The sequence below is a fragment of the Dasypus novemcinctus genome, chromosome 28 (genome assembly GCF_030445035.2).
Source record: "Dasypus novemcinctus isolate mDasNov1 chromosome 28, mDasNov1.1.hap2, whole genome shotgun sequence".
In the NCBI taxonomy this organism is placed as follows: Eukaryota; Metazoa; Chordata; class Mammalia; order Cingulata; family Dasypodidae; genus Dasypus; species Dasypus novemcinctus.
Genome location: NC_080700.1, coordinates 43531790 through 43554163, shown reverse-complemented (window position 1 = coordinate 43554163; position 22374 = coordinate 43531790). Strand labels below are relative to the sequence as shown.

Genomic DNA, 22374 nt, shown 5'->3' with positions numbered 1-22374 from the left:
GGAAAACAAAGGCTCTCTCATCACCTCAAGGGTTAATGGCTCCTTACAAAGTTTGTCCCCAAATGTTTGAGTCTAGCTTATTTCTATTTTGGGGGAAATAAGATGAAATGAGGGAGACAAAATATTCATTAATACAGTTTACTTTCACATTATTTCTTGTCATTATCTTCTATTTTTCTCTCTTCCACTCTTCCTGCTCCCACTCTTAACTTGAGAAATATCTACACAGCAGGAATACACAAAAATGGCACATTTAAATGAAGCATTAAGGAACTGTGTTCCAAAATAAATACATGGAGCAAAACTGGAATCAAAATCTCAAGCCCATAGGAACTGACTGTAGGTTGCCCAGATGAGTCTCACTAAATGAATCTTCCTTCTCCCTCGAGATGTTTCCTGACACATTTTAAGTTGGATCTAATGACCCCATTCCAGTCAAGTTTGCCAACTAATTTTTAACATTTTAGCAGCTTGCATCAAATTCAGAAACTGCCATGGCAGACATGAAGGATTGTCCCCTGCTGCTTTCTCCTTGCCTTCTTCTACTCTAGAGGCTGGAATACTAAGAATTCACGACTCGTCAGGCCTCCCTTGCAGCTAGAGAAGGGTTGGCAATCAATTCTAGACAATGAGCTATAAGAAGAAGTTCCTACTTGGCACAGCCAGGAAGACATTTTTAAAAGCTGTAATGCAATCCTTGCCCTTTGAGCATTCCTCCTCCTTTCTTTTTTTGGTCTGTATTGTCAACATGTAGCTAGAGATGCCTTCTTGGAACATGAAGAGACAAATCTGAGAATGATGACTTGACCAGTAATGACAGAATGGAAAAAGGAAAAAATCCTGAGTCCCTGATAGCCTTGTCAGGCTCTGGTCTCTGCTCCCAAGTACATTAGTGAGTGAGATAAACAATTCCTTGTTTACTTAAGCCACTGTTCATCAGATTTTATTATTAGCAGCCAAATTCATTGCGACCTCATATCACAACTTTCGGATCCATAAAATCGAGACACATTTTCACTTGATTTCTAAATGAGAGCCGCTTGCTTTAACTTTAATTTCTTTCTGCTTGCTATTTTTAAGGGATCCACTCTGGGAATCTTAATTTTGACATCGGCAGAGCTTTACTTGTCAATATGTCAGTGACATACTGGCAGTACCAAAAAGAGTGAGTACCTCTGTCCAGAAATGATGCAACTGGAAATCTGAGTCAACCTAACCAACAGAGCTGGTAGAATGTGACCATTAGGATTTGAAAGTTCTTGGCTACTTTAGTCAGGAACCAATGTAAACAAAGCTACTGTTCCACAGATTAAAAATGAAAAAAACGCAAGATGTTATCTTTTCCCCTGTAAGCCACCAGCCTTTCCAGAATCGCTTAGTAAATGGAATTGGAGGGATTCCATAGATACATTTAGCTTTAACGATCACAAAAATGAGAAGTCCTGAGGAGCAAATGGCTAATGGACAAGGAAGGAATAAGGACCCAGCTGCTGCCGAAGGGTTTCCGAGACTAGAAACGAGAACGTTCCAGGGTTTTGTGGTATCTTTTGCACATTCTTTAAATTCAGTTCGCAACTGAGAAATAGTTTCTTAAAGAATCACCATTGTTTCTTGGTCCAACTTAAACTCAGCCTACTAGAAACTGCTTGACATGCCAGCCTGAAAAAAAAAGCCCCTAAAAATTCATTCCTTTTCCCAAAACATGAAAATCATTGTCTAACTATTTTAGACAGCCGGGCATTCCTGTCCCCGAAATCACCAGGCATCTTGCTCAAAAATCTCCCTGGAAATTACCCTTAGAAGAGAGGCCATGCAAAAGCTGAGGAGGGAGGGCCATACAAGCCAGACTGCCAACGAATCACTTTTTAACATCTCAGAAACCTAGTGAGCAAGGTTCTAAGTTTTTGCAGTGGGTCCCTTCGTGATAAAGGAAAAAAAATATAAGGAAGGAAAGGAAAGAAAACAAACATTTCTCGAATACCACATAGTGCCAGCCATTCATTCACTTAACCAGCAGATATTGACTGAGTCCCTCCTCTGTCAGACTCTGAACTCAAAAGTGGGGTACACAGGTGATGGAAAAGAATTCTGCATTATCCTAGTGTCTCTTAAATCTCTGCAATCCTGTGAACTAGGTTTGGTTATCCCTTTTTTACTAATCAGAAAACTGAGTTTTAGAGAGTCAAGTCATTTGTCCAAGGGCACACAGCTAGTCAACGATAATGGCCAACCCCAGACTTGCCTGAAACCATAGGCTATGCTCTTCCAGCCCTGCTTTGCTGCCTCTCAGCTTTAATTACAGCTCAAAGAGATAGAAGTAGGACTGGAAAGAAAAGGGAATTGTTGGGGATTGAATCATGCCTCCCAAAAAAGACAGGCTCAAGTCTTCATGCCAATCCTATGGGTGTGAATCCTCTCATAAGTAGGTGCAAATCCATTTGAAGATGGTATAACAGTTAAGGAGTGGTCAAACTGAATCAGATGGGCCTCAATCCATATGACCTGAGGCCTTAGAAAGAGAGGAAGCAGTTTGGGAAAGCCAGAGGAAGAATCCAGAAGCCACAAGCCAGCAGAAACCAAGAGAAAGAGACCACCATGCCACAGAGGACTGCCATCACCAAAATGCTGCTGACCCCAGGAGAAAGCTGGGCCTTGCTGCCATCTTGATTTTGGATGTCTAGCCTCAAAACCAAGAGACAATACATGCTTGCTGTTTAAACCAACCTATTGTGTGTTATTTGTCATAGCAGCACTGACAAACTAAGACAGAACCAAAGGGATAAAATTGAAAGTCATCAGTGGCAAATGACTTCATGGGGACACATGAGCTCATTGCACTCAACAGGTTCTTGTGAATGTCAAGAAGACTCCATCTGGCCAAATCCTCATCTCTTGGATTTCAAAGTTCTCTACTTCCATCAACAGCTGACTGCTCCTCTTGGAAAACACCTCTTCTCCTGTTGTCCCTGCTAACACAGTTTCATGGCTTCCAGAACAAGCCATCCTCTCCTGGTTTCACATCTTTAGCCACTCCTTAGTCTCCTTAGCTGGCTGCTCCTCCTTTACCAGAGCTCTGAATGTTAGAGAGTCTGGGAGTCCAGCCTGTGGCCCTCCCTCTTTCCTGCAAGCACTCCCTCTGCCTTCTCTAAGTTAGCATATCCAGTCCTGTGCTTGCAAATACTAGCTATGTGCCAATGATTCCTGCATGCTTCACTCTAACCCTAGGTTCTCATCAGAGCTTCAGTGCATCAATCTGTCTACTTGACATCTCCAGGGGAACCCACCAAACACAAATGACTCAGGAATGGCAGGGGGAAGAGGAGGCATTTTAAATCTGCAATAGTAGTGATAAGGAGGAGAACCAGAAAGCAAGCTGCTTCATGGGAGCCCGGAGAGTTCCAGGTAAAAAGAAAGGGTGTTGGTGTCAAATCAAGTCAAGGCTGAGAAGAGCGCATTTTTCTCCTTTTGCAATTAGGAGAGCATCCACCGCCCACTTAAGGACCCCAAACAAAGCAACGGTGCCACTCAAGATTCTCTCTGCAAATGTCAACCTTAATTAGTTCTTGCACCATCAATGGAGCTAACAGCCACACTATCTACCCCATAGGGTTGATATAGGAATCAAACGGGAAAGAAAATCATAAAGCACTCCATAAGTATGAAGTAAAACCAGTACTAGGAAGATGGGCCACCGAACTGCTGGTGTCACCTGTTAAAACCCAACAGAAAATGGCCAGCATGGTGGCCAGGGTCTTGGCTCTCAGCCCATTCCCCTCCTACACAGCAGGAGCAGTCTTCAGCTCCCATTTTCCTCTGTCTTGGAAACACATTTTGAATTATACTTTAAAGATCTGGAGAACCGAAAGGAAACATAGATCATCTGATCCAACCTCCTCTCTTCAACCTGCCTAACAAGTGGATGCCCAAAATAGTCTTTAATACTCTAATGACTTGGCAGTTATACCAGTCAAATCCCAACAAGATTCCCCCAACTTCAAACGCAAACATCTGTGAGCACGGTATTCAATTAGGCACCAGTGAGTGGCCAAGCAAGGGGCTGTGCCGGGGTAGCAGTGGATAATTTAAGGCTATGGAAGAAGGCAGCGGTCTTCCCTCTACCGGCACGTGAAGGAGGAGCAGGGCGTCGACAGTTTCTATCAGATGAGCACTGTTATCAAGAAACTCTATCGTGGCCCGAGGAGTGGGGAAGGGGAGTGCTCCCAGTCTCTCTGCTCATACAGCAATGGCTGGCACTGGTGGGACCCAGAAGCACTGGGCCACCACCTGCACCGCCTGAGTTCTAAGCGGACAATTAGTCAAGCCCTTGCCCCGACCCTAGCCTCCCCTTTACCCTACAGAGGGCTCTGGATGCTCCTTCTAATGAGAACTCTTAAAATTCCCGAGCACCTGTGGACTGTCTAGGATTGTCCCACATGGCCCCGTTAAAACCCTGATGTTCCCCAAGAGAGAGGTGCGATCTTTCCAGACCCATCCCGTGTCCCCTTCTCCCGCCAGCGTCCTCCCCGGGTGACGGGGTCAGAACTGCAGCCCTGATGCGGCTGTGCGGTTAGGACGGGCCCCACGCCTCCGGGGTCAGGGCTGTCAGCAGTCCCGGCCTCTGCCTCTCCTCCTTTGGGGGTGCCTCCTTCCTCCTCCTTTGGGGGTGCCTCCCTCAGGTCTCCTTAGTACTATGAGGAGGACAGCTGGAGGTGTGGCGCCTCCCAGTCTACAGGGATATAACAGAAGGAAGCTCTCGGGTGGGGTAGAAGCAAGTATGAAAATCCACAAAGGGTCCAGGGCCAGTGTTCAGGAGAAAGGAAACCTGCTGCTTGAGCGCTTCAGGACAAGAGAGGGCCCCGGGCCCACAGCAGATGTGGGGGGGCAAGGCTGCCTTGAGCTCATCACCGAGAGGGTCCCAGCCAGAGAACACAGTCTAGGAGAGAGGAAGCGACGGCACCGCCCCGGGCTCACTATAGACGAGTCAAGTCCAAAGAGCACCTGCCAGGCAGTGTCCTCAGGCACACCTGGTGGCTTCTCTCGCTGATACCAGTGTACATCAGGGAGCAAATCTATCAGTGCACTGATATCTTGCACTTACACTGTATCTGGCAAGCAGCAGTTGGATAGAAAGCACTAGGTGACCCCGCATTGCCACATTTATCACACGTGGCTGTCGTTACTCAGTGCCCACCAGTGCCCACCTCTCCGTCGCCTGTGCCTTAGAGCTTAGCACGGGGCTTGGCCCAGGGACCATCTGAATGAATGGGTTAGTTACTTATTTTGGGCAGGAAGGCCGAGGCAGGCTTGATCCAGGAACTAGTTCGCTTGAATGCCCGGCGCTCTTTGGACCTCCAGGGGGACGGTCAGCGCACAGGACACGGTGGCCGCGTCCGCCCCCACCTCAGCCGCCCGCCGCAGGGAGCTCCGTGAACCCACTGGAGCCATTCCAGGCGACATGGCGGCACGGCGGAGGCTGCGCGTCAGCCCCAGCCGCCCCTCTCGGAGGATGTGCGGCCCGGCGCGGGCAGGGTGGGCTGGGTGCGGGCCCGCCGCTCGCTTCGCCCCACCCCTGCATGGAAAGACCTGGGAGTGCACCCCTGCCGGCGGAGGGTCCACACGCACCACGGACATTTAACGCACATCAACTCGAATTCAGCAAGGAAAGCTCAACTGGCCGAGCACCAAACCAGGGAGCGCTGCGCTCCCGGGGCCGGAGGAAAGCGGCACGTTCTACCCCCGTGGAGCTCTTCCTTGTGGCAAAAGGCAGGCACTTACCACGTAAGTGACTGAAACAGATAAACACCAGGTGACAAGGGTTGTGGAGAAGCAGCGGAGGCTGCGAGTGGCTGGGGGACGGGGCAGTGAGGGAACAGGCTCAGGTAAGACCGCACGCGAAGGCGACCGGCAGAGAGACCCGGAAGAGGGTGAGTGACAACAAAGCCACAGCTATCTAGGGGAGGGCGAGCCGGGCACGAGCACGGCCAGTCCAAAGGCCCTGGGGCCAGAGCCGAGAGCGAGGCTGAAGAAGATGATCAATCCCACTGGTTAGGGCTTTGTCCTCCGAGGGAGGTGGGAGCTTCTAGAAGCTTCTGAGACCCCAGCATCACAAGGCTCGCTGTGGCTGCTGTTTTGAGAAGAGAGGAATAGAGTGGGCGGCAGGGGGCAGGAGCAGGTAGGCCAGAGAAGAGGTCCTCACAGTAACCCAGGGGAAGGTATGAGCTGGCTCAGAGTGGCGGGGGGCACTTCCTGTCTGTCCAGCACGTGCCATGAAATCACAGAAAACACAAGCCTATCTGCAGGCCAGCAGAGCAAAATAAATGCTTCTTTAAAAATGGGCTATTACGTGGATGTAACATTTAAAAGAAAATAAAGAAGAAAAAAAGGGGCTATTACCCATCTAGCAAGGTTCCTAGGCATACAAGTCCACTTATAAGGCGTTTTCGAGACCTGCAACGAGAAGACTGCAGAGATGAAAGGAGAGGAGAGGAGAGGCTGCAGGGCTGCGGGCGCGGGGGCTGGGGCGGGGGGAGGCAGCGAGCGCCATCCGCGAGAGGTCCTGGCGATGGTAAACTTTCCTGGACCCACACACCCCGGAAGCCTGTGGAGCCGGGCACGTCTGGACAAGGCGACGTCAGAGTGGGCGGCAGCCTCCAGCTCCGCAAGATGCCATCGCGGAGAAAGGCCCGCAGGCCACCAGGGACCTCTCCGCAGTATTTCTTGCAAGCGCATGTGAGTCGACAACTTTCCTAAGCCTGTTTTTAAGTGAAACCATCTTAAAAGTGGGCTTTTAGGCCATGGGGATCCAGAGGGCCTTGGCTGGGAGGGAAAAGAGGGCCCGTGAGTAGTTATTTGAAGGCTTCTAGGGAACGGAGCTCAAGGACGGCCACCTTATTTCAAGGATCCGTAACACCTTCACTCAGCCGTGCTGCGCGGCTAGAGGGCTGTGCTCGCCGCGGCCCCCCCCGAGAGGCCAGCGTCCACGTGCTGCGTGGCGCCAGCAGCCGCTCGCCCTGGCCTCCCCGGCACGGTTCACGGTGCCCCCGCCCCGCTCGGCCGCCCTCGGGGCAGGGAGGAAGGTCCTTCCGCCGCTTCGGGGCGCCGGGCAGGCCTCTGAGCTCCGTGGTCAGGAGGCTTCCCTCTCCAGCCAGTGGCCGCGTCACCGCGGAGGACCTCAGCTTGTCTATTCAAACGCTCAGCGCTGCCAGCCGCAGCCCAGGCTCCGTGAAAGTCTAAATAAATTACACCCATTGACTTCCTTTTTAATTCAAGCTTATTCCTCTTCCTCACCCACCCCGAACTCCCAAAATTCTCAAGCGGCTTTCCCGTGCTGGAAACCACAATGATTTCTGCCCTCGAAGCTAACTTTCTCAACTGTCCAGTGCTCTTACCGTAACGGTACCTTCTACCTGACTGCCCAGAGCTCCCGAGGCTCAGGGTTCCTTTGGAACACTTTCCAAAAATTAGATTGTTCTAAGGAATGTATGCACTATCTCAAAAACCACAGACAAGGAGGAGTCTTCAACTGAGATAGAACTGAAGGTAAACAGAGCAGTTGGTAACTGGTTCTTGGCCTAAACTCTGAAAGCCCCAAATGAACAAGCAAATATACAAGAACCCCAAACACAATGAACCATGCCACGAACTGCCCCATGGGCCCAGATCCAGGCACAGCCCTCCGCTCTGCCAGCGCGTGGCCTCCCGCTAGCCCCTGGCTGTGCGCCCTTAAGCGGCCATCGCTGTGGACTGAGGTCAAACCCCAGGGCCTTCCTGTCTAGCTGCTGTGACCCTCCCACCCGGAATCCACCATTCCTGCAGGCGGCTGCCCACAGCAGCCACCCAGGACATGTGTGGTCCTTGTTCGCCTCACGCTGCTGCAGGCATCTGTGCCTTCACATGCACACAAGTGCAGTCCCACGCCCTGAAATATCCTTCCTCACTGCCACGGGTTAGGCAGGAGCCCCCGAAAGTTACACTGATGTTCTCACCCCACTCCTGTGAGAGGGAACTTATCTGGAAATAAAGTCTTTGAAGATGTGATCAGTTACAATGAGGCCAAGCTGGACTGGGGTCTTTATAAGAAGAAGAACTTTAGACAAACCCAGAGAGGAGAAGGCCACATGACAATGCAGACAAAAAAGAAGGACACAAAACAGAGATGAGAAAGACCACGTGACAATGGAGACAAGAAAGAAGGCCACAAGATGATGGAGATGAGAAAGAAAGCCATGTTAAGATGGAGACAAGAAAGAAGGCCATGTGATGATGGAGATGAGAAAGAAGGCCATGTGATGACGAAGATGAGAAAGAAGGTCACATGGTGATGGAGACGAGAAAGAAGGCCACATGATATGGAGACGAGAAAGAAGGCCACATGATATGGAGATAAGAAAGAAGGCCATGTGATGATGGAGATGAGAAAGAAGGTCACATGGTGATGGAGGTGCGAAAGAAGGCCACATGGAGATGGTGACGAGAAAGAAGGCCACATAGAGATGGAGACAAGAAAGAAGGCCACATGATATGGAGATGAGAAAGAAGGCCATGTTACAGAAATGAGAAAGACCCTGTGGCAATGGAAACAAGAAAGAAGGCTACATGATGATGGCAAGGAGAAAGAAGGCCACGTGATGATGGAGAGGAGAAAGAAGGCCACATGATGATAGAGTCAAAACAAAGGCCATGTGATGATGGAGACAAGAAAGAAGGTCATGTGACAATGGAAACAAAAAAGGCAGCCATGTGACGATGGAGATGAGAAAGAAGGCCATGTGACAATGGAGATGAAAAAGGCCACGTGATGATGGAGATGAGTAAGACCACGTGACGATGGAGAAGAGAAAGAAGGCCACGTGACAATGGAGATGAGAAAGAAGGCCACATGGAGATGGAAGCAGAGATGCATCCACAAGCCAAGGAATGCAAGCAGGGCTGGAGAGCCCAGGAAGGACTCTCCCTGCCACCTTCCAAGGGCACAGGGCGCTGTTGACACCCTGACATCAGACGTACCTCCAGAGCACCAAGAGGACACATAGCTGTTGTTTGGGGCACCTAAGGGGTGGTTCTGCATTAGGGCAGCCCGAGGGAACCAGACACCTGCCTCCTTTCTCTGATGCCGGTTCCCTCTTCACAAAACAGCTCCTTCAGGACTGATTCGCATGGCAGCACCTAAGCACCCTGCGCCCTAACATTTCCCCTCCACCCACGCCCCCGTGCTCTCTAACGGTGGGGCCATGTGTGTTTGGCTTCACATCCTGGCACCCGGCTCTCTCTGTCACCTGTGTGACTCAGGCCAGCTCGGGCCCCAGGCAGCCTCACACGAGCCCAGCGCTAGACGGGGCCTGAAGCAGAACCAGGCAGCCCCCTCGCTTTTCAGAGAAAACTGAGCCCAAGAAGCCACAAGCTGCCCAAAGTCACACTCTAGTGGCCGGGTGCAGCCTAGGAAAGCGGGAGAAGACATGTCGGACTCTAAATCGTTTCCTGAAAACAAAACCTGGCATTTCAACGACACATTTCTCCAGAGCAGTTCATGGCACGTTACTACAGTAATCACGGTCTCACCGCCTCTACCAGAAGAGAGAGGTGCCACCCTCCTATCAACAGCTAACGGTTCTCAGCATGGCCCAACTCAGTAAAGAAACTTGACTGTCTTGGCACAAGGGGCGACTCCTGGGAACCTTCTGGTTAAAATACAGTCTGACAGCTTCAAAGTTTTGATTCCTATATTGGGATCAAAGAGTCTCAGAGAATCACCGTATTAAAGTTAGGGTCTCGGCAACAAGGTGGACGGGGCAATTGACCTCAAGGGGGCTGCGCTGCGGGTTTTCCCACTGGGGAAAGGGCACTTCCCACAGCGAGGACCTTGCTGTACACAAATGCCAACTACATTGTGTAAGAACATCAGGGTCACTGCGCTTCACCTTCATTCCCGTCCCACCTGGGTCCAGCTGGGGGCAGCGTGTGGCAGGACCACTTCCGAGCAGCTAGCAGCCATGCCACAAGGGCACGCCTGGTCGGGCATCCTGGGCAAATCAGAAGGGGCAGTGCTGGCACTCGCCTCCAGCCCAAGGAAGAAAACGAGGGAAATGCAGTCCATTTCCAAGCCAACCAGAGCTGGGGGCATCTGCAGAAGAGCATGGGATTCGAACCCAAAACCTAAGCGTTCAAACCTGAAACTACCACGTGCTAGGTTTTTAAAACCACTTAGCCTCTGAGCTCAGTTCCCCCAGAAGGTACCTGCTCCGCAAGACTGCCTGTTATTACGGAAAGCAAATCAAACTCAGAGATGGAGAAGGAAGGCTGTGGAACGGACTCCCTGGACGACGCTCTGGTTTGACCACTTCCTCCACACGCAGGAGACCGCAGCAGAAAACGAGCTCCGCTCTCCTCGCGGACGTCCCGGTGCTCACGTTATTTTGCCACATTCACACACATGCTGCAGCACTGCCATCACTCGCCCTCGTGACACGGCTCCACGCCGGGGGGGGGGGGCAGCGAGGGCTGGAGGCTGACCTCTGAACTCGCCAGCTGAGCCGTCCCTCCCCACCCACTCCCTGGGCCTGGCTCCCCGCTGCAGCTCCGGCTCAGGGCGGCCAGGAGCGCCCGGTTCAGGCTTCGAATGCTGCGCGGGGCGCTCCTGGCACGTAGGCGTGGTGGGCCTCGACCTTCCTCCCAGCCCAAGGACGTTCCAACGAGCGGTCCAACGCGGACGTTCCAACGAGCCGTCCAACTCCAGAAGGGCAAGCACCAAGGGCAGGGACAGCCAGGCGGCTCAAGTCCGGCCTCCTTTTCCGGCCTCTGTGGAGTCACCGCCACCGCCAAGCGCTTCTCCCAGACCCGGAGGTGGACACGCCGAGGGCCAGGGGCGCCCTCTACAGGCCGCCCGGGGGAAGGCGGCTCCCGGCCGAGACGGGCGCGGGCCGGCTGCGTGGACAAAGTGTGTTGTCCAAATGACATCACCTCCTACTCAAGAGCACCGAATTCCTTACTCAGAATTCCGACATTTTAACCATCTGGTTCAGATTGAAGCGTTCCCTTAATGAGGAAATAATAATACAATTCCCAAACCCGGAGTTCGATTCAGATTCTTTGTAACCTAAAATAAGGACAATTGGAGAAGGAAGGAAGCAGCGACGCTGGCTCCTTGCAGCCACTGCCTCCCCGGTTCCCAGGGCTTCGAAATGTGTCTTCTAGAGCTGGTGAAAGATGACACGATCCCCATCGCCACCCCATCCTCTCCAAAGGCACCAGTTTCCAGTTATGTATCCTAACACGAGCATTGTATGCATCCAGAAATAAATATATATGCATGATTCCCTTCTCCCCTTTGTTTTAAGACCTTTAAATACCTCCACGTTTTCTAGCTGAAATGAAAGCACTTGATGACAGGTTTAATCATAAAATCCCTAAATTCCCCAAGGAAGAGAGATCTGCTCCTTAGTCAGCCAAAGCCTGAGATGTTTGCTTGAGGCCCCCACCACCCTCACCTGCTGTGGGCAGGTGGAAAAACAGCCCCCCAAAGTTCCGTGGCCTCTTTTCTGGAGCCTAGAGGTGGCCTTGCAGGCCGAAAAGGGACTTTGCAGATACAATGAAGCCAGGGGAGGGTCTCCTGGGTTATCTGGTGGGCCCAAGGGCATCACAAGGGTCCTTGTAAGTGAGAGAAGGAGGCAGGAAGGGAGGGGAGGACAGAAGCAGAGGTCAATGATGTAGGACCATGGGCGCAGGCCATGTCACGTGGGCGGCCTCTAGGAGCCGGAAGAGGCAAGGAAGTGGGTTCTCTCTGAGGACCCCAGAAGGGGCACAGTCCTTGCGTTTAGCCCAGTGGGACCCATTCGGGCTTCGGACCTCCAGAACTGCAGGTTAATCAACTGGTGTGGCTTTAAGCCACCAAGTTTATGGCAGTTTGTTTAATCAGCCATAGGAAGCAAATTCCCCACCCCCATTCCCCAGCCTTCCCTGTTTCCGGCGAGCGGTCCTTTATGACTTAACTACACACGTGGAGGAGACGCGCATGGTGGTTCTCTGGAACTATCTGGTGAAAGCATGGACTGTCACAGGGTTAACTCGCATAGCCACACTGATGGCCCTCTGCTGTGCCATCTAATTCCATGGTGAATTTCATGCACAACTGATGAAGCAAGCAGGCCGACCACCTGGTGGGCCCCAGTGCACAAGGTAAGATGAAGAGGTAGTTCCACCCCCTGCTGCCAAAGAGGTCAGAAGTGAAGGGAAATGAGGAGGAGCACTCTTCCCTACCACGGACCCTGCAGGGCTGGGGCAGGCTGGGCATAGAAAAGCCCCAAGGCCTTCTGGGGACACTGTCCAGCTCGCGGCCCCTGAGTGGGTGAACTCAGTGGGTGAACTGAGTGGGTGAACGAAGTGCGCGCCTTGAATTTTAACCCACTTCCCTTCCTATACACTAGCAGTTCTCAAACTGCTTGGTCTCAGAGTTCTTTTCTACTTTTAAATTGATGAGGACCCCAAAGAAGTTTAGTTTATATGGGTTTCATCTGATGACATCTACCATATTCAAAATTAAAATTGAGAAAACATTAAAATATTGACTGACTCATTTTTAAATAACCCAAGTCAGAATAATTCTAGTTTGCCTGCAGTCATTCTTCCAGGTAAACATGGTGCGCCATGGACAAGGAGCTAGTTCAGCTGGTAACTTGAGCTGTCGCACCAGGGCGTCCGCTCAGGATGGCACTGCACTTCTTAGTCAGGAGAACACTCGATGCACTCTTCCCACCTCTTCACACAGAATGTGAAAAAGGCAAGCATTCAAGGGTGGAGATTTGATTGAATCAATTAATTTTATGGTTGCATCCAGGGCATTCTTAATTGAAACTGGCACCTTTTTTCTTCACTGCAAAGGCGTGAAAAAAATCCACGATTAGCGTGCTCAGGCACCAACAGACAGACTCCCCAAGCTGTGACACTCTCAGTGCAAATGCCAACACGGTGGAAAGGGCACACAGCTTAGCATTGATTAGGAAATATTTTTGACCTCACGATCCTCGGATAGGGTCCCAGGACCCCCCCCCCCCCCACCGCTGCTACCTTCCACGCTGTCACAGCGCCTTCAGCGACCGCCCACCTGCTGGGTGGGTCTTAGTCCCCCTCCTCCGTGGCCCCCCCCCGTTCTCCTCCTCCAAGGAAATAAGCTCCCAAACAGCCATCTCTTGCTACAGCCGATTTTTCTTTCCTGCATAAAGTTCCTATCCTCATCACCTCCTTTCTGCAATTACCAAACACACTTACACCCAAACGAAGACGCCTAACACCTGCTTAACGCGCCTCCTCTAAGGGGTGCGCGTGTTAGAAGTGCGCTGTTCCCAAAGGAACAGCTCTTAATAAGGCACAACCTGGAAAGGCCTGAGCCGTTCCCCGGATTTCTTAAATTGCCCCGGACATGCCGCCACCAACTGCCCCTCCATAAGAGGCCGGCGCCATGGGGCCGGCCAGTTGACGAGATCAGCGAGGACCGAGGGCACAAAGGGGATTTAACAGACACCCACCTTTTGCCTTTGCCCTTTCCCTTCAAAGGGCTTTCTTGTAATGTCATGCCAAGGTGCCAATCTCACCACAACCAAGGAGAACAATGGGAAGACAGTGCTCTTCTATTGAGCTGGAACAGAACCCCAAGTCCTTACTCGGGAGCCCCCCTGGGGCTACGTCAATGGATGGGCTCTTAGACAACCCTTTGAAAGGAAACTCCTTTGTTAATTATAGGAACAACAACATGGAAATCAAAAATTAGATAATATCCTGGTTTGGCTTTGCTTCTTTTCACTGAAATACCTTCACCATACTTTTTGGTATTAATGCCCACTCATGGTAAAATATTGACAAAATACAGACATTTTAAAGAAGAAAGTAAAATGTACCCATAACCCTCTGGAGAAAGCCACTGTAAGTGTGTGTGTGTGTCCACATGCTTTTAGAGAAATGTCTCCCGGCTGCCTGGGAGCACCAGCATAATTTTAATTTTGCATCGTAGTCCACTGGAGGATTGCATGTGGGGTGAGGGGGGCACTGCTTGTTTGTTTTTTTTTTTTTTTTAATTAATCCCAAGTCGAAGCATTTTCATAGGTCTACAGGGAACCCTGTAAGTCTCCTCTATTTTAAGGAAAGTGCCTCTGGAATTGTGGCATTCTGCCACTAGGAATGTGGCTCTGCGGTCATTTTCTTAGAGACTGTGGTCCCCAGCCTCTGGTGGGGGGAGGCCTGGCAGGCCGCTGGGTGGTCTCCACACATTAGTTCAACCAGAGAGGGAGCAGTGTGCCTGCAGCCAGACCCCCGGGTCCCAGTAAGTCAGGGAGCACGGGCTAGCTGCGGACGGCCAGGCAGAAGGAGCCCCCCCCCCCCCAGAGGCAGAGGCGGGAGCCGGCCCCCCACGGCCGCTCCCGCAGCGCGGGCCGCTCTCCGCAGCTTGCTAACGCCTGCTTCCTGCTTCCTCTGATTTACTTTGAACGTGGCCGATACTCGTTTCAAAATACGCTTGTCCTCCTTTGTCCGCTTCTGGTGGGGTCATCGCTTTCCTGCTAATCCCACGTCAACACAGCGGGGAGAAGTGCCAGCAAGGCGCTCCAGCTGCAGCATTCCACAGCCCAGGGAGCTGCAGAGCAGCGGGCAGGGAGGGGCGCGGGCATCCCAAACGGAGCCAGCTCCCCACGCAGGTGGGCTACGCGCGACAGGGAATCGGGCTGAAGCACCAGGACGCCGGCCCCGCCGGTCCCAAGTCCAGTCCCTTTTCTGAAACAAAAACTCCTTCATCACTCAGAACAGTTCAATCTGGGGGGGGATGGAGAAGCACATGAGTTGTAGCCGTGGCAGTTGGAAGGCTTCAAAATGGTTTTATTCCCTTCAGATGCTGTGTAAAATATTCAGGGATTGCTTTCCTAGAGATGACTAAGGGAGGGGAAAACCCAACAGCCTGGCACTGCCCTTTATGAGAAAAGTGGCATTTGGCACCGGAGCGCCCGGCTGTAAATCTGAGTGGCGCAGGATGCCTCTGTCCGATGGAGTCGCCCCAACATTTTTCCCCTTCCCGGCTGTCGTGAGAGACCTTAGAGAGGGAGTAACACCATGAGGCAAGCAGCCCTCCCTGGAACAGCATCTGCGTTTTCGTGACCCGGCTGGCAAGGACAAGCAGGCACAGAGATGCGCGAGTCTTAGACCCCGACGGACCGTGACAGGGACAGAAGCCGCTCACTCCAGAGCGAGAAGAAGCCGGCACGGAAGGCGGGGTGGGGGCCCCCAAGGCTGGCACGGGGACCCGCCACAAGCGCGCCCGTCTATGGGAAGCGTGACGGCAGGGCACGGCTCAGTCATTGTCTGGAAAAGCCCTGGCCCCCAAACAGCACCCCCCGGGCTCCAGCCCTGGCCTTGGGAGAAGGACGCCTTCCCCGCACCCCCGCCGCCCGCGCCCTCCCGCCTGCGCGCGCCCCCTTCCCGGCTTCCCACGACCACAGGGGCGCGGGCTCTCCCGGGCACCCGGCACCCGACGGCTCGGGCGGCTCGGGCTCCCTGCTCTTCTAGTCCTGCCTCTGCGCCGCCTCCCACCACCGTCCCTGCCCCGCACAGGTCGGCGCGAGGAGCAGCGGGGACAAGCCCTGGGCGGCGGGGGACACTGCACCGCGCAGGGGTGTCGCCTGGGGGTGTGATGCCCGGAGCTCCCCGGGAGGGCACGGCCCGCTCGTCCCCCGCCCCGCGCGGCCGCCAGGAGAGACCCACGGCGCCGAGGGCCCCGCGCCCTCCGCCCGGTGTCGGGTCCCGCGGCGTCCCCGGCCGCCCCTCCGCGCGCGGGTCGCAGCAGGACGCGCGGCCGGCCCGGGGCGGGGGACCGACGGGGCGGGTGGCCCCGGGCGAGGCCAGCAGGAGCGGCGGGGAGGGGGCCGCGGGCGGGCGGGCCGGCGCGGGGCGCGTACCTGGGGCCCCCGCCGAGGAGGCGGCCGGGAGCAGCGCGGCCAGGAGCAGCAGCAGCGCCCAGCGCAGCGGGCGCGCGGGGGCCTGGCGCGCCATCGGGGCGCCCGGGTGCGGGGGGCTGCGCGCGGGCGGCCGGTCGCGGGGCGCTGGGCCGGGGCTCGGGGAGCAGGCGGGCGCCGCCGTCGGGTCCCCGCCGCGAGTCCGGGTGGCTCCGCGCACTTCCGCACGCCGCCGCCGCGCCCTGGCCCGCGCGCCCCGCGCCGCGCCCCGCCACTGGGGCGGCCCCGCCGCGCCCCGCGCCTTTCTAGCCGCGCGCGGGCGCCCCCTGCCGGGGCGCGGGGGCGGCGCGGGGGCTCCGGGGGCGCGGGGCGGGGTGGCCGAAGGGCCAGCGGCTCCCGTGCCGGCGGGGAGCGGCCAGGGAAGTCCCTCCCCTGGTCTAGCCTCCCTCGCTCTCTGGCTCGCTCAAACGCAGGCGGGCGCTTTGCCCCCCTCCCACCCCCACCCCCACCCCCACCCCCACCCCCACCCCCACCCCCACCCCGGATAAAGACCCCTGGGGAGACGGCTGCGGGGTCCGCGGGCCTGCCCTCCCTCGGCGCGTCCAGGAGTGCCCGCCGCGCCCTCCCCGCACAGCCCGCGCCCGCGGAGGGAGTCGTTTGGATGGCCGGGGACCCTTGGTGGCTCCGGCCGTCACCGTGCGTGCACGGCCCTGCTTGGACAGGACGCGGGGGGCCGCGCTTCCTCCAGTCTCCGCACACCTCACGCAGCCCTCGGACCCCGGACTCAGGGTCCCCACCTCGCCTGGGATAGCGCGTCCGCTGCGGGCTGAGCGCCCCTGGAGGCAGCGCCGACCCCTGGGCGCGTCGCGGGCCCTGGCCCTCGTCCGGTCACCCTCTCCATCCCGGCCACCCGAGGCAGGGCCCGCGTGCTCGGCAGGGAGGGGTACGCCTGGTCACTCGTTAGTAGACGGCGGAGAAAACGGGAAGTAGGGCATCGCTTTCCTGAAACGGCACGTGCGCGCCGTAGAGCCCTGGCCCGCGCTGGCCTGAGCTGCATGCGGTTCAAAGCCCCGGGCCTTCCCTTGGGGACAGCCGGCTCCTGGTTCCCAAGGGGGAAGGCTGCAGAGCGAGCGTCCGCAAGCAGTTTAATGTTTGACTATTAAACACCTTCTTACATCCCTCCCGTTTTGGGGGAATAGAAGTCCCTTCCCTATCCGCCCCCCCACCAATGGCTCTGCCTCCCTCCCCCCCTCACTGCCCTCCTGGACGCATCCAGGGCATTGGTGAGCAGAGCTGGACCAGTATCCAGAGTCCTCTAAGTGAAAACCGCTGGTGGAAAAGCCTCTTCCTCCTCCAGGCACTGGTGGACGTGGAAGGGTCAGCTGTGCAGCTGATCGATGGCCCCACCTACAAGCGCCCGCGCCCTCTTCCCAGGAACCTGCGCGCATTATCCTGCGTCGCCAGGGGAGGTCTGTGCAGATAGGATGACTGGAAGCATCTCGAGCTGGGGGGCTAGCCCGGGCTGTCCCCTGGGCCCTGAATGCTGGCGGGTGGGTCCTAGTGAGAAGCAGGCAGAGGGAGTGGCCCCAAACGGAGGAGGTGGGGGCCCACCTGGGGCGGGCGTGGCAGTGTGGGGCCACCAGCGAGGAGTGCCGCAGCCTCCAGGCGCAGCCCACCCCTGCCCCTGCCGATGGCCCGCGCCCGGCCCACACCTTGATTTTGGCCCAGCAGTCCTGACTGTGAATCCGAGCTCAGGAACCGTGAGAGAGCACACGTGTGTAGTTTTACCCAGCGAGCAGCCCCAGGAAGCCTCGTGGCTGAGGCTCCAGCCTCCAGGGACACCCACCCACCGGCTAGTGGGAAGCCAGGATCTCAGCTTTGCGCCTTTGCTTCCTGGAGATTGGTTCTGAGACACGAGAGTCCCTTTTTTTAAGTCCAGGTGGGACTGGCCTTGCTGGTAACTAGTCCAGACTAGTGAACTAGTGCATTCACATGGCCTCGGAGGAAGGGGCCAGCGTTTACTGTTTTCATTCTGCCTCTGTGTTAGTTAGCCAGAGGGGTGCTGATGCAAAATACCAGAAATCGGTTGGTTTTTAGAAAGAGTATTTATTTGGGGTAGGAGCTTACAGATCCCAGGCCGTAAAGCGTAAATTACTTCCCTCACCAAAGTCTATTTCCACGTGTTGGAGCAAGATGGCTGCCGACGTCTGCCAGGGCTCAGGCTTCCTGGGTTCCTCCCTTCCAGGGTCTTGCTTCTCTCCAGGCTCAGCGTTCCTCCCTTCCTGGGGCTGACTTCTCTTTCCTCCGTGTGCTGACTTCCCAAGGCTCCAGCTTAAGGTTTCAGCATCAAACTCCAACATCAAAATTCCAACATCAGAAACCCTCAACTCTGTCCTTTGCCATGCCTTTTACCCTTTGGTGGGTGGGGACTCAATGCCCTACTGGCACAAGAAGTTTACGTAATTACTTAATCAAGTAAACCTATGAATCCAATGTAATCTAATATGCCCAGAGGAAAAGACCAGTTTACAAACATAATCCACTGTTTGTTTTTGGAATTCATCAATAATATCAAACTGCTCCAGCCTCCCAAGAGAGGCGAGCATAGCCCCAGGTGGTAGTAAATTCCAGGAAATGCTGATAGATCTGTTGCCACCGTGTGTCTAGTACTACCAGTCAGGCACTGCCCTGGGCGGGGGGGACGGGCAGGGACAGAAAGCAGGCAGGTAGCAGGGGGTGTTTGAGAGAGGAGGGGGCGGCCTTGGGCTTTCTCTCTGAGAGATACGGGCAGACTTGGAGAAGACTCAGCAGAGCCGGAAGCGGGGCGACCTGTAGGCAGCTCTTCCATCCAGGGGAGACACAGTGGAACTGTGATGGCCACGGAGGGAGGAGCGGTCAGGAGCCAGGGACACCTTCGGAAGGTCCAGCCCAGGTGATTTCCTGATTACCTGGATGCAGGTGAGCTGGCACCGTGCCAAGTCTCCCGGCTCGTCTATTCTCCACGGGAACTCTTGTGATTCCAGGGTCCCCTTCTTCCATTTCACATTCGCAAAGTAATCACGTGACCTGATTTGCAGAAGCACATGGCAAAAGGTCATCCAAGGGCAGTTTCCTTTCTCGCTCAGGAAATGCATTTGCATTTCTCTATTTAGTAGAGCAACTTGATGTGGCCATTTCAGAGTGAAGCACAGTGCAAAATTATGCCCACATTTAGAGTGCTAACCACTAGATCACAATAATCACCCGGGACTGCTAGGTAGTAAGTGAAAGTACTCATGTTTATGTGTCCCCTTCTGTTTCAATGACATATTTGAAAATGCATGCATAATTTTTAAATGTCCTTTAAAAACTTCTCAAGACTTCACTACTTTTTCAGTTAAAGACCTGAACAAAACTGACCTAAGAGTCACTGTCATCTGACCTGGGCGTGAGTATCTCAAGAGTACCAGCCCACTGATGTTTTCTTCCTATTAGTCAATTTTGAATTCATCTGTCACTATTATATTCCTGATAGATTTCACTATTTTTTTTTCACACAGTGTCTTAAACTTTAGGCTGCTGTTTAATGTTGTTTATCAAAACAACACATCTGTATCTCCCTCTGGGACTGGGAAGATCATCCACTGTTAAAAAGAGTGGTCCTTGACTAGCCTGCCTGCAACTTAGTTCTATTGTTCTATAGCTTTACGAATCAGTCTGCATCCGTGTAATTTATCTCTGGTTCTAGTTATTTTTTAAAAATAACCATTCAACCAAAGAGTTCAGTCTCAATGCACATCGTCATGGCATTCCTATGTGATAAGGCAGACTAAAATGCTATTCTAATTTTTAATAGGGCTAAATGGAAACCAAGTTTAAATGACCGTCCAGTCCAAACCCAAGTAGAGTTTTGAAAGTACAGAGTGCATTCCATTTGTCTGACATCAAATGTTGTTCAAACTTTAATTTGGCCTATTGACTCTTTAATTCCTTTTTAAGCACCACATTTGAATACATATCAATCAGCCTCTGCCTCAAAGAGCTCACAATCTGATGAGCACAGTCGGGCATTGCACGATAGCCAATGCTTGATAGTTATGTGCACACAACTTTTCAAAGACTGTACATAAAAGTAGAGTAAAAAATAGATTGTCCATATGGTGCCTGGAATGGTTGGGGAGAGAACATTAATTCAGGGACAACTGATCTAAAGGGAAATAGCCATCTCGAGGATTCCTTGAACAGAAGGAAAGGAATGCTAAAATCGATGTAGGCCAACAGTCACCTCCATCCTAATTCTCCTTGACATGGGAGGAAAAAGACATGGCATCAGGCTGGCAAAAATAAATCAATAAAGTAAAATAAAATGCTTTCAACTGTACATACTCTACACTTCATGAAACTTTTCACGTGCTGCGTCTGTTTCATCAGATCCTCCCAACCTGGGAGGTCCTTCAGATAGTAAACTGAGGCGCCGAGGAGTTGCATGGTTTGTTTGGGGTCCTTTGGCTGGTAAGTGTGAGAGACAAACCCCAGGCCCCAAAACCTAAGTGCAAGTCTCTCTCCACTGCACTGAGACACCTCCACAGTCCCCCCATCAGATTTTCAAAAAAAGCATTGCAATCAAGGCTGAGAATACAAATAATTGTTTGTTTTGCTCAACCCCTGTCCAGTACAGATTTATCAGAGACACTTCTTTATCATCCAAATGGTGATCAATCATTCTTGACAAACAGCTATGCAAGTCCCCCGTGTTACATCATTTGTCTTCTCAGCATTTGGAAGGTACCAGAAAGAAATGGTGTTTCTTAGAAAATCTGCTGTCGATCCATCACTGCCCGAAGCATGCTTCCTCTGCACAGAAGTTCTAACTCGTTTCCATGGCAAGGCACTGCCGAGGCAAGTTCTCTAGTTTTGCATAAATACACTTGGAATTAGTAAAACAGAAAGGATTAAGATGTCGGACATTATTCTGAATTAATTTCAAACTTACAGGACAGTTGCAAAAGTAATACAAACTCCTTACAGATAATTCCAACATACCTACCACCACCACCTCCAATACCCAGACCCACCAGTTTTAACACTGTACCCCATGAGTCTATCTCCCTATCCATCTCTCAGGCCATCACTGATCTATCTACCTTCTGTCTTCTGAACCTTTGAGAGGAGTTGCACACATCATGCTCCTTGAACACAGAACACTTCCACGTACACTTCCTGAGAACAAGGATGGCCACTTATGTTGTCGCCTTAAGCATAGTTATCATGCTCAAGAAATTTAACATTGAAACAAAGCTGACCCTCTATATTCCATTTCTTCTTCTGTCCTAATAATGTCCTCTTGAGACTGTTCTCCTCCGTTCTGAGATTCCAACCAGGATCATGTATTACAGTTAAATGTCATTATCTCTTTACTTTCTCCTTTTCTAAATTGTGGAAACAGATATATATAAATTGTTCCATCCCAATCCTTCCCACTAATATCATTTATCTCTATGTTGAACAAATATTAAGTGTGGGTGTTGGAGAGAACAGAATATAGTAGGGTTTCTTAACAAGGAGTCTGTGAGCTTGAGTTGAAATTCAACAGAACATTATTCTTGTGAGGATGTGTAAGTACAGGTGTGATATACTTATTAAATATTACACAGTATAGTGTGGCCTTGTAAGGGGTCCCTGGTTTTCACCTGACTAGCAAAGGGGTCCATTGAACAAAAAAGGTTAAGAACCCCTGGAATAGAGGAGTGGCTACCAAGATGAAGTAGAACCTGACCTCATAAAGCAGCTCCAGAGTAATTAGAAAGAAAGAGAAACACAGTCCAAAGACAAAGCACAAAGTGATTATTTCCTGATAGAAGGATATAGTAAGACTGGCTAATGCACAGGAAAGATAAAGCATGTTCAGCTGAGAGGCAATGAAAAGTGTCTAGGAAGAGTCAGTATTTGAGCCAGACTTTGAAGGAAAGATAAAGGTGGGACATCAGTGATGAAAGGGCATTTTCAACAGAGGGACCGAGGTGATGGGGGAAAGGCGAGACTGGAGAAGCTCAGCCTGCACGGCAGGGATTAGCAGGGGAAGAGGTTTGAAAGGGCTCCTAGAGCTAGGGGTAAAAGCACTTGAGTGCAGGCCTGGAAGATTTGGATTTAATCTGCAGGCAAGGTGAAGCTGCTGAATAGGGAAGCTATTGTGGGTGCAAGGAAAATAATGTATGTGGCAAGTGTATTGAAAATGGTAACAAGCTATGCACACCTGGGAGAGTTACATGATGAAAGTCAAAACTGAGGTCTAGAAAAATTAACCTGGCAGCCAAGTGCTGAATTGATTGGATAGGATAAGAATTGAGGTAAAGAGGCAGTTAAGCTGAAATTATCAAGTTGAGTGGCCATAAGCGCCTGAGGTAGAATTCAGCAGGGAAATGAATTTATAGAAAAGATACTATGACGGTAGAATTAACAAATCATTGCA

At 52.7% G+C, this 22374-nt stretch overlaps 1 protein-coding gene across 1 annotated transcript in view; it reads right to left on the bottom strand.

Annotated features, from left to right (window-relative positions):
• Positions 1–16129, bottom strand: part of FNDC1 (fibronectin type III domain containing 1) — a 109832-nt gene extending 93703 nt beyond the window's left edge. Inside the window, exon 1 of the mRNA XM_058289543.2 lies at positions 15930–16129. Coding sequence (XP_058145526.1) covers positions 15930–16023 — 94 coding nt within the window. The 5' untranslated portion in view covers positions 16024–16129. The remainder of the gene's footprint in view (positions 1–15929) is intronic.
• Positions 16130–22374: the final 6245 nt, after the last annotated feature.